We start from the raw sequence: 14021 nt of genomic DNA, 5'->3' as shown, positions 1-14021 counted from the left end.
CCTATCTCTCTTCTACTATATGCTATTCTGAAGTTCAAAAGAACTAGAAATATGAGTAAGAATTTAGAAGGTCTAAAGGATATCTGAAAGTTTCATTTACGACATTCAACACTGAACAGCCTTATTAATTTAGCAATACAAGTGGATGTTACTTAGTGAAGATGACATCAGGCATGAGGGTAAATAAAAGAAATAAAGCCAAGCATAAATAACCTATTTTTACTTAAGCCAAGTAAATGTATATAGAGTTTCAACTTGTAGGTTTAAGAAAATGGCTTTTTTTCTTTTTTGAACAGAAATGTCCACACTTACCACTGTAATGGTAGACGTTTGAGGTATTCTGGTCCAGAACTGCAGACAGAGCATATAAACGTATAAAATCTAAGGGGGGGGAAAAAAAAAGAAGAGAAAGTTTTATAGTGAGTAATCAGAGGTAAAACTATTACAGCTAATATTCACTGAGTGAATAACCTACAGCTGATATCAAGACTGATACTCAAAACAAAATATAATTTAAATTACAATGCTTTCTGTGATTGAGGGAAGTTCTTTTCCAATAACAAATAATGAAACAGTTCATCTGTGAAGAGAAAGGATCTTTTTTTTTTTAACCACTAGAGACCTTCAAAGGTCACACACAGACTCACACATACTCATAGTTTACTAATCGATCGCTTGTGTGTGCCAGGAATTGTGATGGCTGCTCCCATATACATCGTTTAATTCAATGCTCAAAATAACGTAATAAGCCCCAAAGGGACAAGTGAACTTCCCTAAGGTCAGAAAGAAAATTAAGTGGCATAAGCCAAGATTTAAAACCAGGTTTTCAGATGTCAAACTTAGTGGTCTAGCTTTTTGTTCCTGGAGCTCACTGTGCTACTTTGCATTCTTCTAATATAGAAAGTACATTAAGTCTGCTTTTACAAACTTTTTATATCTAAAGTATAGTTGTGTCTTTAACAAGGCCCTGTGGTCTTTTCCAATTCTAATACAATCCCTTTGAGGTTCTTTAAAGGAAGATACCAAAGAGAATACTTTAGAGTACTGTGGGTCAATAGGAACAAATATAATCACTGACAATACTTACAAGCTTTCTGGAATAAAATCCAAAAGCACAAAAGTTATGTATATTTTAAGTATATCATTCAATATTTTCCTTCTGAGACAACCCCTTTCCAAATCACTATTGAAACTATCTTTAGGAAATCTGAAATCGCAAATATAACCACAATTAAAAAGTGACAAAAATCAGCTAGTAAAGTTCAAATGCCCTTCTCACCTGTCTCCAAATAGCATTGGCTTTTGAAGGCATTGCACACAAGCCTCATGAAACCACTGCTTACATTTGCAGCACTGTAGCATCTTTAAATACCAGCTATTAAAAAAACAAAAAAGTTAACATTAAAATTCCTGTTCTAAGGGAAAGTTTCATTTCTTCGAAAAAAAAAAGTGGCATAATCCACAATACTGTTCTAATTAAAGTATCACATTTCTACTATACTTACTGTAAATATTTCCTTTCCCAAAAAGGCTTATAATATCAGCTATTTCATCCCTCTTCTCTCTTTTATTCATGAAATTTTATAAGCTCTTGAAAGATACACGTACTACTTCTAGTCAAATATGCCTGGCTCCTACACTAGTTAAATGAGCTCTGTTAAAACACAAGCCTAGGCTATTTTTTTTTAAGAGGCAAATATCGTTATGTTGTCCAGGCTGGAGTACAGCATCATGACCATGGCTCATGCAGCCGCAACCTCCCAGGTTCAAGTGACCCTCCCACCTCAGCCTCCCAAGTAGCTAGGACCACAGGCATGCAACACCAAGCTCAGCAAAAAAAATTTTTTTTTTTTTTTTTTTTTTAAAGTAAAACTGGGGTCTCCCTATGTTGCCCAAGCTGGTCTCCAATTCCTGGGCCCAGGCCTGTCCTCAGCCTCCCACAGTGCTGGGATCACATGCGAGAACCACCATGCCAGGCCTCTTGGATTTTTTTCACATCAATTCTCTAAACACCAGGAGGGGTCAGATTCAGAGGTATTGTTGTTTGCCCCAAATATCAAATTGCCTTAGGCAGCTTTCAGATTATAAACATTCTACTTTATATCTTTACTGTGTTTCTATTATTCTTGTCAATATAATAAAAAGAATATAACGATTTAATAAACCTGCTTAACATTAATATAAATCTAACCTAAGACTCTACCAGGTAAAAAGGCTTTTTGACAGGTTTAGCTGTATTTCAGTGTACGGTCTATAGATCTGTTTGAGAAAGCTAAAGATGCTAAAATTGAATCTTCATCTAAGAAATATATCCTCTCTTTTCAGTTAGCACATGGATTTTGGGTTTAAGAGATAGGGCTGGCTACATTGCTACATTGACCAAGCTAGACTTCAGAGTTCAAAGGATCCTCCTACCTCAGCCTCCCAAGTATCTGGCAGTACCGCTACACACCACCACACCCAGCTAGTATGTGGTTTGGATACGGTTATCTTTATTTGAAAATAATAAAAGGCACCATTTCCAAACAGAGGTATACCTTGATTCAGTCTATCAGCACTATTTTTCTAGGTTCATGTGCTCACCTTACGTCTCTGTGTCACATTTTGGAAATTCCCATAACATTTCAAACTTTCTCATTACTATTAATATTATATCTTTCATGGTGATCAGTGGTCTTTGATGTTATTACTATAACTATTTTGGGCCACCAAAAACTGTGCCCACATGGATGGCAAACTTAATCACTGAATGTTGTGTATGTTCTGACTACTACCAACCAGCCAGTCCCCATCCCTCTCCCTCTCCTCAAGCTTCCTGTAACTTGAGACACAATAATATTGCAATTAGGCTAATTAATAATCTTACAGTGGGGCCAGGCGTGGTGATCATGCTTGTAATTCCAGCACTTTGGGAGGCCAAGGTGGGAGAATCACTTGAGGCCAGGAGTTGGAGACCAACATGGACAAATAGCAAGACTCCATTTCCACAAAAAAATTTTAAAACTAGCTGGGTGTGGTGGTACATGCCTGTGGTCCCACCTACTCAGGAGGCTGAGATGGAAGGATTGATTGAGCCCAGTTCAATGCTGGAGTGAGCTATAACCATGCCACTGCACTCCAGCCTAGATAACAGAGCAGGAACCTGTCTCAAAAAAAAAAAAAAAAAGGCCGGGCGCGGTGGCTCAAGCCTGTAATCCCAGCACTTTGGGAGGCCGAGACGGGTGGATCACGAGGTCAGGAGATCGAGACCATCCTGGCTAACTAACACGGTGAAACCCCGTCTCTACTAAAAAATACAAAAAACTAGCCGGGCGAGGTGGCGGGCGCCTGTAGTCCCAGCTACTCGGGAGGCTGAGGCAGGAGAATGGCGTAAACCCAGGAGGCAGAGCTTGCAGTGAGCTGAGATCCGGCCACTGCACTCCAGCCTGGGCAGCAGAGTGAGACTCCATCTCAAAAAAAAAAAAAAAAATCTTACAATGGCCTCTAAGTGTTCAAATGAAAGGAAGAGTCACAAGTCTCTAAATTTAAATCAAACATTAGGAAGGTATGTCAAAAGCCAAAACAGGCTAAAAGCTAGGCCTTATGCACCAAACAGTTGGCCAAGTTATATATGCAAAGAAAAAGTTCTGGAAGAAAATAAAAGTGCTACTCCAGGCCAGGGTGGCTCAGGCCTGTAATCCCAGCCAGCTTTGGGAGGCCAAGGTAGGAGGACTATTTGAGGCCAGGAGTTCAAGAACAGCCTGAGCAACATAGCAAGAACCTGCCTTTACAAAAAAAAAAAAAATACCTTTTAAAATTAGCCAGGTGTAGTGGCACATGTCTGTGGTCCTAGCTACTTGGGAGGCTGAGGCAGGAGGATCACTTGAGCCCAAAAGTTCAATGCTGCAGTGAGCTATGATCATGTCACTGCATACTACAATCTGTGCCCTATCGCTTTAAGAAAGAAATGAAAATATGTAGAAGAAAGCAGTAATCTGTCTGTGAAAAAATTCCGTGTTGATTTTACGTTTTAAAAAACTTGTCTTTTCCTCTTCCATTCAAATTATAATATTAAATATACCATTTCCTAAATGGTCAATCACATTAAATATGACATTCAATGAAACTACTGATACTGGGCCCCTGCAGTAAATGTTTTCCCTCAATAGTTAACTTTATGACAATATTTATAATTCACTTTAAATTTCCAGAATATAAGACTTATACACATATTTTTTAATGTGTGGATATGATAAAAAACTAGACAAAAATTATTTTTTTATGAAAATAATAGATTTTCCCCCTTGTTTTCTTCACTGATGTGTTCGTGCAGTTGCAATTCATCATCACTCACACAACATAATCAAGAAAAATAGATAAGGCAAGCAAATAAAAATTACTTAAAGGGAATTACATAACTATATTTACTTACTCTCCAGGGCCTCCACAATAGCAGTAACACTGCTGGACATTGGTTTTATGACCTGCATCCCATTCAAGGTCTGCCACACTATAGGGTAATGTCTGCTTCATGACTTGCAATGCTTTGGCATTTGGTCCTTTCTTAAGCGCACCACCCCTCTACATTAGAGGAAAAAAAATGTGAAAGAGTGAAGGTTAAAATTTTAAACACAATTCTATACTTTAAAAATGACTCTGACACTTCTGCAGAAATTCCTTTCCAAACTTTTACCATATCACAAACTGTCTGATTAATAATAATCTCTATTTTTCTTTTCTTCTTTCAAATTAGTGCACCAATTCCCATATTACTATCATCAAGTAAGTGAAAGCATCATTAAAAAGTCACTTAAGCATCATTAGTCAAATAAATAGCACCTCTTTCTACCCAGCATTCATTGCTCATTTCATTCAAACTTTCAGTGTACACAATCATTATGTTGATAATGTCTTACAGATTCCATCAGGGCGTTAGCCCAAAACACTTAAAATATACCTTTGTTGTTGTTGCAAAAACACACTGCCGACAGAGCCATTTTTCATCTGAATCAATCACACTGGAATCAATATGAGGTGTGTGACACAACTGATGATATCCTTAATATCAAAAAAAGCATAAAGCAAATTCTATTTCATTAATACTTTCAACACAATTTCAAGATGTATTTTAGTAGTATTCCTACATTAATATAATTAATAAACAGGATAATAATTTCAAATTATCAATGTAAAGTATTTTTACTCATTAATCTTCAACATAGGCATTCAGTATGTAACAGCTTTTCCACAAGATTAAAAGAAATCATGTTACCTTGGCCACACTTGTCACATATAACCATTTCATTGGGAGCTTCTGAATACTCTTCTTGACATATTGTACAGACCATTTCCCCACTTCCAGTGGCTCCTAAAGTATTTAAAACACATTTAAAAAGAGACATAAAAAATTCCATATAACAAAACCACTTTTATGACTCAATAGGCAGCACATATGGACAATGTTTGCTAAGTATATTATAATGCTTCGCAAGACAAAGTACACAAAATGGTATCTCTCTTCTCTGTGTTCTTTCTACCTTTAACTTAACATGCTTGTCTACTTTCACAATTTAATCTGCTTTTTGGCAGAAGGCATAATTTAAACTGCTCTCAAGCATCTTCCCTTATTACTCATTTCTCATATTCTCACTCTTAAAGGTGAAGGTGGAGATGAGGGATGGGCAACAGCTGGTAGAGGAGGTTTGTGAACACTAGAGCTACTTTATAGAATACTTATCTATTCATGTACATACATTCACTTATCCTACACCACTAATATCATGAAATTAAAGAAAAAAAGCAAGGAAGCTATGTAAACTACCTCTTTCTCTCTGAATTCAGAGCATTTCCTTTTACTTACTAATTTATTAAACAGGTTGAACCGTAATTATTTAATCTCCAGCTTCTGAAATCTGAAAATATGGTATCCAATAATGTACCCTAACAAAATACCATTGCAACAAAACTTTGGGGTCCTACAATTAATTATTTTTTTTTTAGCAGAACAAGTGAATTATTTCTTCATTAGACATTTTTATTCTAAAAAAAATCACACAAAATTTATAATACAATTTACCACCCTAACACATTATCATTTCCAGTATTCTCATCTGTTTCAATAGAGTCAAATTCACAATACACACACTTTATGTACATAACAACAATAGAAACTTACAATTTTGTGCTATGGGCTAAGCACTGTGTAGGCTCTTGATATATTTTGTTTAATCCTACAACTAACTTACAAATATACTATTTACAGAGAAGAACTGAGGCTCAGAAAAAGTAACTAACCCAAAGACCCTGAGAAAACATCAAGACTAGGATTCAAACCCAGATGTGCCAAAATCCATGCTCTCTCCACTACGAGATGCTTCATCAATACTACCTAATATTTCTTCTATCAAAAGCATTTTTCACACAGCTAGTTTTCAAAATTGTTAAGTTCTAATAGCTGCATAGTATTACATCTAACGGAAAGAACCCAATTTACTTCATTATTACTCTACTCTCGGACATACAGGTTACCAACTGTTTTTCTTTTTTTGGAGAGGGGGAATCTGTCTTTTGTATTTCTCCTATTTGTTTGTTTTGGTCTCTCATGCTCCTGCTTTGTTTGCTTCCTTTTATTTTTCCCCTCAGATAGGGTCTTGCTGTGTCATCCAGGCTGGAGTGAAGTGGCACAGTCACAGCTCACTGCAGCAGCCTTGACTTCCCGAGCCCAAGCAATGTCCCCACCTCAGCCTCTCAAGTAACTGGAACCACAGGCATGTGCCACCATGCCTAATTTTTTTTTTTTTTTTTTTGTAGAGACAGGATCTCCCTGTGTTGCCCAAGATGGTCTCAAATTCCTGGGCTCAAGCAATCCTCCTGCCTCTGCCTCCCAAAGCACTGGGATTACAGACATAAGGCACTGAGCCCAGCTGTTTGCTTCTTGGTACACTTCATTGAAGGTGGTCTCCCATAGCTTCTGGGTTTATGGTTCCAGTCAGGAGAGCAACCAGATTAAGCCTGGGAACTCTCTGTGAAAATTTACAATTCCCTGGAAATGGAATGACAGCCCCCCTAGGGTAGGTGCCTGATCTGACTCTCACTGTAACTACCTGGACTAATGAGAGGGAAGCCAATTCCTCAGAAAAGGGGGGTAGTGAGGTAGTGACCCAAGAAACAATCCCGAAGAAGCTGGGAATTAACTTTTACTTGTGAAATCAAACATATATATATATTTTTTTACCATCAAGTTTACAAGAACCTTCCTATAAAGCTTAGTAATCTTCTATAGTCTCCCTTACTCTAAATCCAATTGACTAGAAAGCCTTGGCCATTTCATCTTAGAAATGCCAAATTTATTGTTGTTGTTAAAATAAAGCTCAGGAAACATTTTTCACCTAGTATTTTTTGAATTATTTCTTATGAATAAACTCCTAGAAATGAGTCTATTAGATAATTATAAACTTTTGCACTTAATGCAAATGCTAAACAACCAAAATAGAAATTTACACTGCCACCAGCAATGTAAGCGTATGAAACCAAAACAGCATTAGATGCTAAGATTTAAAACCCTCTTACATTTATGTAACAGTTATAACATGATATATTTTACCCTGTTGACTACTAATTTTTTTTTATGTAAAATTTTTAAAAGAAACTCATTCGATAAATATAATTTATTAAGTTTTGAAATGTATTACTGGCAGGTTTCTTACAGGGAAGAAAACTACTAAACCCACTCCTCACTGAAATATGCCATAACGCAGGTTTCAGATTCATTTATTCATTTTTATAGCAACTACAAGTTTCATATGTGCTACTATCAGGGTGCTAAGAGTTAAATGACCAGGAGCAATCCTTTGTAATTCCAGGAACAGCAAAAGGAACCAGTGAAGAAAGAACAACCACAAAACATTAAACTGACATACTGGGTGCGGCACTTGTAGAACAGGAAAGGACCCCTCACACAACTTTCTATCTCTAGGTAACACTGGTTTTCTTCTTTTCTACCACTTTTAAAAGCAAAGAAGGAGAAGCAGAAAGGAGGAAGTGGACAAAAGGATGACAGACCTATTACATTAAATCCACAGGAAACTCCAAAACATCTTCAAAGCTGAAAGAAATACAAAGCTAATGGAAGGGGAGTAAAAAGCAGCATAACATGTTTCACTGCTATTACAGAGAGACCTATGTTTACAAAATAATGAAAAAAAGAATAATTTTGTGTGCAGGGTAGTAAGATCTGCTCAATATTAGTAGTGTTGGAGATCTCCTATCCCTTTAAATCTTATGAGTCACACTTTTCTCTGGCTCCTCAATTTCAGATTCAAAACGTAATTTTAGTCCTTTAAACTTATCAGTCCAGAAACCATAAAAAGTTTCTCTAGAAAAACATTTTACCAGAGTAAAAGCTACTTAGTTCCCCACCTAGGCCCTGAGTACCAACTATATAGATGGTAATTAGAACATTTCCATTCCTTTACCAAAACTTTTTTATTCTTTAAGAAACATTAGGAGTAAAGTCAAGAACTAAAACACAGCAGAAACCTACCATAAAATTGTACTTGGTATTCAAATATAAAACCCAATCGTTAAATACTTTGGCAAGGTGCCTACCCTTTGGGGAGAAAATTTATCTCTTTTCTTTTTTTTTTTTTTTTTTGAGGCGGAGTCTCGCTCTGTCGCCCGGACTGGAGTGCAGTGGCCGGATCTCAGCTCACTGCAAGCTCCGCCTCCCGGGTTTACGCCATTCTCCTGCCTCAGCCTCCCGAGGAGCTGGGACTACAGGCGCCCACCACCTCGCCCGGCTAGTTTTTGTATTTTTTTTAGTAGAGACGGGGTTTCACCATGTTAGCCAGGATGGTCTCGATCTCCTGACCTCGTGATCCGCCCGTCTCGGCCTCCCAAAGTGCTGGGATTACAGGCTTGAGCCACCACGCCCGGCCAATTTATCTCTTTTCTATGAGAATACAGAAAACACAGGTCTTAGTATAGGCCTATTAACCCAGCAACAGGAAAACTAAAAGTAGGGCTTTAATGACAGCTAAAATACTCAGGTTTTCAGTAAACATCGGTAATTTTCAAAAGTACTTTGCATGAAAGAGGTACCTGGAAAAACATCTATATTTAGCAGATGCTAAAAGCATGAAAATAATCATAGTTTCTAATAATAGAAATTATCACAAGAAGCATACCTATAACCAAACCAAGGCATACTTGTATTCATTTTTACTGGCACACAAATATAGCCTCATTTTCCCATTTAAACATAAAAAACCCATAACTAAATGGTAATTTTAAACCACTCTTAAAGAATATTTCTATTATTCTAAATCAGTTTTATATGTCCTAATTTCCCAAATCAACTGGCAAATAGTATGCTCCCAATAAACACTTGCTTTCTACAAATATAAGCAAGTAACAGTTGAATTGAATCCCAAACTGTTACTGAGATTAGTTACCAAAGATTTTTCTTCAAAGTTCTTAGAAGGGTCTTAATATAGCTTACAGGTATAAATTACTGATGCATCTGTCCTCTAGAGTATTCTTGTTCTTCTTATGGTCTATAATAAAGACTATGCTGATTTTTTAACTTCTCCTCAGAAGTAATCCTGAGTTATCTAAATACACGGTATTCAACAGAAAACATCATAATATGACAAGTTGAAGAAAATCAAATTTTAATTTAAATCATGTTCAAGAGAAATAGTAGCACCTGCCTGTTTGAATGTCCTTCCAGAGAACCCAGGATTTAGAACTGTCTTCAAATATGATGAAGCAGCTCTGTTTCAATATGTTTATCTGCAATACAGAGAAATACTTAACGGTGATCTCTTAAAATTAAAAACATGAAGTTAAATTAAGATTATTAAATGCTTACTGCAAAAACAGCAAAAGATACATTAAAGTAACTTGCCTTTTTGATAGTGCCAAGATAAAACAAGCCATCTGACCATCTAGCTAGGACATCCTGACCCTCTTCAAATTTACATGCTGGCTTTTTGGCTTTATGTCCATCCTGTAAAGACAGCTTGGTCAAGGATGTTGGGGTCTTTTGGTTTCGACGTAAAGGAGACCGCTTGTGGACCAGTGAATTACCTGCCCCTGTAGAGTCTCTGTTTAGAGAATAAAAGACCATATATAAGACTTACTTATAGAGCTTATTTTATACCAGTGGGATATTTTATATGTTAAAGCTTTTCATTTGTTAAAAACCTTAAGACAAAGAAAAATATAAAAAGTACCTCAAATCATAAATACTCTCCAAACAAAGCAGTTTAAAACAAAATGATAACAATTCTCAATATCCATTCATTGCCTACTCTAAGTGAGGCCAAGACTCAGCAAACACTCCAAGACAACACATTCAAGGTAGCTGTCATCAAAATAACAGCTTTATGTTGAGGTACGCAGGCCATGGTCATGAGCCTTACAGGTATAAGGCTGTAAGTTTTATATGTCTTGAATATAAATGTGAAGTTAAATTAAGATTATTAAATGCTTACTGCAAAACAGCAAAAGATACATTAAAGTAACTTGCCTTTTTGATAGTGCCAAGATAAAACAAGCCATCTGACCATCTAGCTAGGACATCCTGACCCTCTTCAAATTTACATGCTGGCTTTTTGGCTTTATGTCCATCCTGTAAAGACAGCTTGGTCAAGGATGTTGGGGTCTTTTGGTTTCGACGTAAAGGAGACCGCTTGTGGACCAGTGAATTACCTGCCCCTGTAGAGTCTCTGAGTGTCTAGGTACCTTATATACCTTATATACTTAGTTAAAGAATAAAAGTGAATTACATTTTAATCTCTTGATTATGCCACATGCAGTTAAGACACACACTAACCAGTGACTTCAAGGGATAGCTGGGTGTTATTCATACTTTTCACACTCAAAGGAAGGGCAGTCAGGACCTTCTCCTTACAGGGAATCACTACTGAACTGAGCAAACATGCAGACTGAGAGTTAAAAAAAAAAAAAATTGATAACCAGCAATTTCATTAAATTATACACAAATAGAAAGTACACTATAAGGCTGGGTGCGATGGCTCATGCTTGTAATCCCAGCACTTTGGGAGGCCGAGGCGGATCACCTGAGGCCAGGAGTTCAAGACCAGCCTAGCCAACATGGTGAAACCCTGTCTCTACAAAAAAATACAAAAAGTAGCCGGGCGTGGTGGCACACACCTGTGATCCCAGCTACTGGGGAGGCTGAGGCAGGAGAATCATTTGAACCCAGGAGGTGGAGGTTGCAGTGAGCTAAGATCACACCACTGCACTCCAGCCTGGGCAACAGAGCAAGACTCTTGTCTCAAAAAAAAAAAAAAAAGAAAGAAAAGGAAAGTACACTATAAGAGTACTTAAAGGCAAAAAAAAAAAAAGTAACATTAAATACTGTGAAATTACATTATAACTTATGTATTAGACATTCCATAAACAGCAAAGCATACCACCATCAACTTTCTTAAAAGTAACAAAGCAGTGCTTGGTTTCACTTTTCCAAATTAGATTTTTCACTAATTAAACATACAGTGACATGTAAAACTAGATAGACAATAATTCTAAAAATAGCATAAAAGTTTAGTAAAAATAAAATGAGCAGGAAAATTAAAGAAAAAAGTTTCAAAAAGTTCCTAAGTATTAGGAATATCTACTTTCAATACCTAAAAATACAGAAATTCTGGGAAACCCTGTCACATGCTAAAACACGGATGAACCCTGAAGACATTATGCTAAGTGAAATAAGCCAGACAAAATGGACAATTATTCCACTTATATAAGGTACCTAGACACTCAAAGTCACAGAGATGGAAAACAGAATGGCGACCAACTGCTAGGAAGAATGGGGAGCAGGGAGTTAGTGTTTAATGGGTACAATGTTTCAGTTTGAAAGAAATACATTTTAAAGATATCCAAAGAAATAACTGGTACCTTCCCAAATTTGCTGAAAAACATTATCTACACATCCAAGCAGCTCAACAAATTCCAAGTAGGATAAATGCAAAGAGATCTACACCCAGCCACATCATAGTAAAAATGCTGAAAAGCAAAAAAAAAAAAAAAAAAAATCTTGAAAGCAACAAGAGAAATACAATATATCACGTACAAGGAAACCCCAATAAGATTAACAGTTGACTTCTCATCAGAAACAATAAAGGCCAGAAGGCAGTAAGATGACATATTCAAAGTATGCAGGCTGCAGGGAATGGGTGCTGTCACCAGAGAATCTTATATCCAGCAAAACTATCTTTCAAAAATGAAGGTGAAATACACACTCCCAGATAAACAAAAACTGAATTTGTTATTAGCAGAGACATCTTACAATGAATACTACTATGACTGAAATCAATAAACCCAGAAAGAAATTCAAATACATGTATGTACACACACACACACACACAAAAGAACACCAACAAAATTATAAAATACAGCATAAATGCATATTCCCTCCAAAGCAAGTATACAAAACAACATGTACATAATTGTTAGATACATAATATATAGAAATGTAATATATTTGGCAATAATAGCACAAAGGAAGTGTATAGGAGCAAAACTGTTTCAACTGTTTCAAACAAATGACACAAGGCCAAGAGCAGCGTGGCTCACACCTGTAATCCCAGCACTCTGGGAGGCTGAGGCAGGAGGATTCCGAGTTCAAGAGTAGCCTGGGCAACACAGGGAGAATGTCTCTAAAAAAATTAAAAAATAAAAATTAGCCAGGCATTGTGGCATGTGCCTGTGGTCCCAGCTACTCAGGAGTCTGGGGTGAGAGGACTTTATGAGGCTAGGAGATCGAGACTGCAGTGAGCTGTGATTGTGCCACTGCACTCAAGCCTGAGCAACAGAGAGAGACCCTGTCAAAAGAAAAGAAGAAAAGAAAAGAGAAAAATGGAAGGAAGGACAGACACAAGATGCTAACTTGAATTTACAGGAACAAACAAAAAAAATGGTAATTAAGGTAAATGTAAAACATAGATTGTCACTTCAAGAAAATACCTGCCTCATACAGAACTCAGTGGCTGTTTCAAGTAAAAATGGTGTTCCATGAAAAAGCTGCTAGTTCAGCTGGCAACTCAAACAATGGCACAAGTGCCTTATGCCATTTCTACTTTATCACACATATTAGAAACCCGGCCGGCACGGTGCCTCATGCCTGTAATTCCAGCATTTTGGAAGGCCGACGCGGGTCAATCACTTGAGGCCAGGAGTTCAAGACAAGCCTGGCCAACATAGTGAAACCCCCTATCTCTATTAAAAATACAAAGTTAGCCAGGCGTGGTGGCACGTGCCTATAATCCCAGCTACTCAGGAGGCTGAGGCAGGAGAACTGCTTGAGCCTGGAAGGCGGACACTACAGTGAGCCAAGATCATACCACTGCACTCCGCCCTAGGCAACAGAGCAAAACTACGTCTCAAAAAAAAAAAAAAAAAAAATTCTTAAGTGAAATAAGGTTTGGGGATGTGTGTGTGTGTATATACATATATATACACACACACACACACATACATATATATGTGTGTGTGTTTATGTTTTTTACTGTTAGTACACAACGAAGAATACAAGTACAGTTAGACGCCACTGCCTTGATTCATGCTAAGGCACAAAGCAATTTTATCTAACACTGTTTTTCTGTACCATAGTCAGTTGTGAGGAGAAGGCACTTTCGGTAGTATAATTACAGGGGTTAAAAAGTTTAAATGTCTGACAAGATCAGTGCAAGAGAACATAAGTAAAAATGCAGGAAGAATCACAATGAATTCTCTATCATCAGGGATGCTTAAGGAGAGGGTAATAATCCTCTTTCTCCAGACTTTGAAACAATTTAATGCCTTCACAGTATGGGAATAACTCTATTAGCCATCAACTTTGAAAAAAGCTTTAAGGGGGAGGGTGCAGTGGCTCACACCTGTAATCCCAACACTTTGGGAGGCCGAGGCAGGCAGATCACCTGAGGTCAGGAGTCCGAGACCAGCCTGACCAACATGGAGAAACCCCGTCTCTACTAAAAACACAAAATTAGCCTGGCATGGTAGCGCATGTATGTAAT

The 14021-nt window shown here is 37.3% G+C and overlaps 1 protein-coding gene across 5 annotated transcripts in view; it reads right to left on the bottom strand.

The window, feature by feature from the left end:
* Positions 1–14021, bottom strand: part of MTF2 (metal response element binding transcription factor 2) — a 61860-nt gene that overhangs the window by 19744 nt on the left and 28095 nt on the right. For 2 of the 5 annotated variants that reach the window (XM_030936757.1, XM_030936756.1), the window contains exons 2-8: positions 10511–10709; positions 9690–9771; positions 5252–5347; positions 4937–5037; positions 4412–4560; positions 1280–1375; positions 313–381 (exon numbers count right to left, since the gene is read on the bottom strand). In XM_030936757.1, coding sequence (XP_030792617.1) covers positions 313–381; positions 1280–1375; positions 4412–4560; positions 4937–5037; positions 5252–5347; positions 9690–9771; positions 10511–10709 — 792 coding nt within the window. Of the gene's footprint in view, positions 1–312; positions 382–1279; positions 1376–4411; positions 4561–4936; positions 5038–5251; positions 5348–9685; positions 9772–9886; positions 10082–10510; positions 10710–14021 lie in introns of those variants that run through there. The other 3 variants (XM_030936759.1, XM_030936758.1, XM_010385111.2) reach the window with 3 other exon arrangements.

This window comes from Rhinopithecus roxellana, chromosome 8, assembly GCF_007565055.1.
Source record: "Rhinopithecus roxellana isolate Shanxi Qingling chromosome 8, ASM756505v1, whole genome shotgun sequence".
Lineage (NCBI taxonomy): Eukaryota > Metazoa > Chordata > Mammalia > Primates > Cercopithecidae > Rhinopithecus > Rhinopithecus roxellana.
The sequence above is the reverse complement of the archived record's forward strand: the minus strand, read 5'-3'. Positions and strand labels throughout refer to the sequence as shown.